The sequence below is a fragment of the Xiphophorus couchianus genome, chromosome 12 (genome assembly GCF_001444195.1).
Source record: "Xiphophorus couchianus chromosome 12, X_couchianus-1.0, whole genome shotgun sequence".
NCBI classification, from domain to species: Eukaryota; Metazoa; Chordata; class Actinopteri; order Cyprinodontiformes; family Poeciliidae; genus Xiphophorus; species Xiphophorus couchianus.
The window spans coordinates 23,771,215-23,775,904 of record NC_040239.1 but is presented as its reverse complement, the minus strand read 5'-3'; the positions used below and the strand labels follow the sequence as shown (position 1 = coordinate 23,775,904).

General features: G+C 35.4%; 1 protein-coding gene across 1 annotated transcript; it reads left to right on the top strand.

Moving 5' to 3' along the window:
• The first annotated feature begins 1,386 nt into the window (after window positions 1-1,386).
• On the top strand, window positions 1,387-3,754 carry dgcr6 (DiGeorge syndrome critical region gene 6). The gene is made up of 6 exons (XM_028033015.1): window positions 1,387-1,537; window positions 1,585-1,799; window positions 2,079-2,239; window positions 2,389-2,489; window positions 2,574-2,714; window positions 2,858-3,754. Exons 2-6 carry the CDS (start codon window positions 1,696-1,698, stop codon window positions 2,933-2,935), a joined length of 585 nt encoding a protein of 194 aa, XP_027888816.1. The 5' UTR covers window positions 1,387-1,537; window positions 1,585-1,695; the 3' UTR covers window positions 2,936-3,754.
• The last annotated feature ends 936 nt before the right edge of the window (window positions 3,755-4,690 follow it).

The window sequence follows — 4,690 nt, the reverse complement described above, 5'->3', positions numbered from 1 at the left end:
CGCGTTAAAGCCGCGAGCCCCATGTAATCAAAGCATGTGATCGGTTTTACAGTCCATGGTTGTACCAAATAATTCAGTCCATGCATGGAGTGAACAATGCATGGACTGAATGCATTGACTGAATTCAGTCAGTCTGAAAAGCTTTTAATGGGGTTTAAATATAGTATTCATAAGAAAAAGAAAATACAATAAAATACATGTGTTTAACAGCTTGTTTACAGTTTTTTTTCAGCTAAGTCAGAAACTCCTTTATGTTTCGGGGATAAAATTACAACTTAGTTCAGGTAACAATATTTGTAGAAGCGTCTGCGTTGTCGTCGTAATACATTTTAGACAATAATTTTGAAGCTCCTGTCTTTTGATATAAAGCGCCATCTGTCGACCATTTTTATTGAGTGCCAAAAGTTGAAATCGACCAAGTATGTAACAGCTGTTACATCCGAGCTTTGGACTCCAGAGAGCGCTGTTACGAAGATAAATTAAAATTCAAATGGTTACTTATAGCTGTTGTCAAAAAAAATCTTATTATAATTGAAGAAAGTCCGTATATTTGAGGGAAACATTTCCATGTGACTTTCTTTATCCCACGTTTTTTGTTTTTGTTTTTGGCTGGACCTTGAGTCTGAGAAAATATTGAAACAAATTCTAACAACAAGTTATAAATTTTACTTTCAAAGCCCAGGTTTTTGTCTTCCTTAATTGTAATTATGAGATACAACGTTACAAAGTCACAATTTTGGGTTTCAATACCAAATTGTGGACTTTCAAAGTAAGAATTATGGGTTTTAAAGCTCTATTTTTAGATTTTCAGTCATAAATATGAGGTTCAACGTCAGAATTCAAAGTCAAAATTATGTGCTGTTATTTTTTGTCTTTCAAGTGCCAGTGTGCACTATCATATATCCATAAGCAAATTAATTAAAGTAATTAATTCAATAATTCATTAATATACAACAGAGACACAAAATATCCATGATGCAAAACGGGGTCAAGGAACAAAGTCAGAAAAGATCAAAATATTACAGAAATAAAGGAACAACAATGACAATCAATTGCATGTATATAATACATTAAAAATGATCAAATTACAGAGGAACATAAAGTGGACATGAACCAATCTAACACTCACAATTGGTATGTAACAGATATAAAGAAAGAAAGCAGTTGAAGGAAAAAGTTTATATTACTTCAAAATATATGATATGATATGTGGAAAAATTATTCATAAGCAATGGAGCATTCTTTGCTCCATTGCTTATGGAGCAAAACCTCAACTATTAAAGTAGTTATGGAACATTTTTACGGATTATGTTGCCATACCTAGTCCAGTAGAGGGCGGCAATATACTTATGCACTGATTGCCAAGCACCAAAAAAAATTGAAGAAGAAAAATCTCAGCAATTACAGACAGGCAGGTTTACAGGCTGCTATTTTGGGGTCCTCTTAGATTAAACAGAAATACATTTAAAGCAACCAGTCTGTTTCGGTATATTAAATAGATTTGTAAAATTATTCGGGTTTTAGTAACTTTAAAAAAAAAATAGTTTATATCCATGGTGTTGTAAATTACTTGTGCGATGTTCCTTCTTAAAGTTTAAGCCATGAACAGTAAAATGGGGTTAGCTGAACTTGGTAACGTTCATTATCTATTTTGACCAACGTTTCAAGCAGTTGTCGTATTTATAGTTTAAAAACATGGATGAGTACCTCGGAGTCACCGACAGGGATTCAACAAAACTACAGGAGAGACATTACTACCTGCTATCTGAACTGCAAACTTTAGTCAAAGACTTACCAAGGTATGTTTTTTCCCTCATGATGTCTTTTCTTCACTACAGAATAATTTCAGCAAGTAAACTTACTTGCAATACTTGAATTCAGTCGAGCTCGCATAACTTACTTAGATGTAGTTTGTCACCTATAAAAAACATAGAATGGTAACTCTGTTTGTTTTACTACTTTGTTGAGAATATTTATTTATCGAAGCTACAACAAACCTGTAAATGTAATTTAGTGTCAGAACACACGCAGGTTTAAACTGGACTTTTATGACTTGTTCTTTTTTCCCCATTGATCAGCTCCTTCCAGCAGCGGCTGACCTACAACACGCTGAGCGACCTGGCTTTAGCCCTCATTGATGGCACAGTATATGAGATTGTGCAGGGCCTCCTGGATATTCAGCATCTGACAGAAAAAAATCTGTACAACCAAAGGCAGAAGCTGCACTGTGAACATCAAGGTCTGTACCAGTCATACAAAACGTAGTCAAAAACAGATTTCTATGCCTGTGTAATTCTCAAGAATTACAGTCTTCTTAAATGAAGAGTTTTGCTTCGTTTTATTTGCCTGCAACTTGCAATTTATTTTTAATTCCCTTACCCCCCTAAGGACTCAAACAAGATCTGGTTCGAAAACACAAGGATGCATTACAGTCATGCAAGCCGCACAACCTTTCACTTCTCAAGACAACCCAGCAAACTGAACTTGAGGTGAGAAATAAAACCTCAATTGTTATGTTTACTCTGAGGAATGCCAGACTGTTTTGTATATTATGTATTGTTTATGGGTTTCAGGCTTTGGAAGTTCGGGTTCGCGAGGAGCAAAAGATGATGGATAAGAAGATTGTTGTAGAAATGGACCAAAAAGTGACTGACCAGCAGAACACCTTGGAGAAGGCAGGAGTCCCAGGGTTTTACATCACCACTAATCCTCTGGTAAACATTCCCGCACATTCATTCAGTGTAGTTATTTCTTTCTGATTCACTCTACACAGAATTTTTTTTTTTTAAATGGGTCAAACATCCATCAGATGCAGATTTATATCTTCTCTAACCACTCTTCAACCAATTATGTGCAGGAGCTCACGATGCAGATGAACCTGCTTGAACTGATTCTCAAGCTTCAACAGAAGGAGTCGCAAGCCGGACTGCTATGAGACAGATGTGCCAACAGAGACAGTATTTTTCTATTTTTGTCATATACAGAAGATCAGAAAAAAAGATGTGATCAAAGATTTGGTCACATCCTGGAAAAATTAAGTTTTGGCCTGAAGGAGAACAGTGGGACATTTTGACAGACCAGATCAAAGTTAAGAAATGATAAAAGTGGGCCTAATTCCTGTTAATGCATTGTAAACTTTCTTAAGGACACTTTGCCTGTTATTTTGTCCTCCGACTTAAAGCAGGGGGACATTTTTGATGTATCTCTCATTACCTTTCTGAGAAATACCCACAGTTTTGAGTATTTTCAGTTTTTTGCACAATTGTTTTGGGGGTTTTTTTATCCCATGTGCACTTGGAAGTTTCATCTGTTATTAGGTCATATTGAGTTTAGTGTTATAATAATGGCACATGTGACCTTACTTTAGTTGTCAGTAAATTTATGTTTTGGAATTATGTTCCTAATGTATGTTAATCTGCTGAAACTGTGAAGAATAAGTCTTTAGGTTAGAGGTTTTTTTGGGGGTTTTTTATTTCATAAATAAAAGACAACTGGGCAAAAAAATGGTCAACTCATAAAAACTGCATTTCACCCAAAGACATGAATCGCACTTTTGAAAGACCTATTGAGTTTTTTTCTGCTTCCCAAAGTGGACATTGTTAATATGAGGAATAATCCCATCATCTGGATAAACGTTAAGTAGAAATCTGCATAATAGAACTGAAACCTGTGCTCTATGTACCAAAGATATAAATTACATTTCTGGTAGATTTATGTGTAAATTATCTCAGATTAAAATTTTCTTTTACTTTAACCTACATGTTTCTTCAGATTTAAAGGGTCTTATATGTGTCAAAATTCTACTATCTGCCACAGATTATCAGTAACAAAGTAGCAATATCTGTGTCTTGCTTGTATGGAAGAATTCACAAGCATTGGAAATTGTGAGCTTGTGGGGAAGGTTAAGAATCTACACAATTTCTGCAGCATGTGCTGTTCTAAAGCAGATGGAGGACAGATCCTGGCAATATATCACTATAGAAGGGTCTGTCCTTTCTAGTTTACCCCGATTATTCTGGAACAGAAGCTTTCGTCAACCCAGCAGGTCAAAAACAAAAGGGCCCAGTCAGGAACTGTCACTATATTGCATATCAAGGTAGTCGTATTAAACTGTTTGGTACTTTGGACTGGAAATGTCCACTTTTAATTTAACTTAAAACTCGCCCATTTCCATTCCTGAGCAAAAGTAGGATACATAAGCCTGTTCTGCTGCCACGCATAAAATGCAAGAAGATTGGTGGTAAAGATCAATTAATCAATCAATCAAATTTTATTTGTATAGCACATTTCAGCAGCAAGGCATTTCAAAGTGCTTTACATCATTACAAACACAGAAACACAATGCAATATAGAATCAATAATCAAAACAAAGCATTAAGTCAAGTTCCATCAATAAATTTGTAATTGATTACGTTTCAAATACAATCCTAAACAGGTGGATTTTTAGTCGAGATTTAAAAGAAGTCAGTGTTTCAGCTGTTTTACAGTTTTCTGGAAGTTTGTTCCAAATTTGTGGTGCATAGATGCTGAAAGCTGCTTCTCCTCGTTTGGTTCTGGTTCTGGGGATGCAGAGCAGACCAGAACCGGAAGACCTGAGAGGTCTGGAAGGTTGATACAACAACAGCAGATCTTTAATGTATTGTGGTGCTAAGCCGTTCAGTGATTTATAAACTAACAACAGTATTTTAAA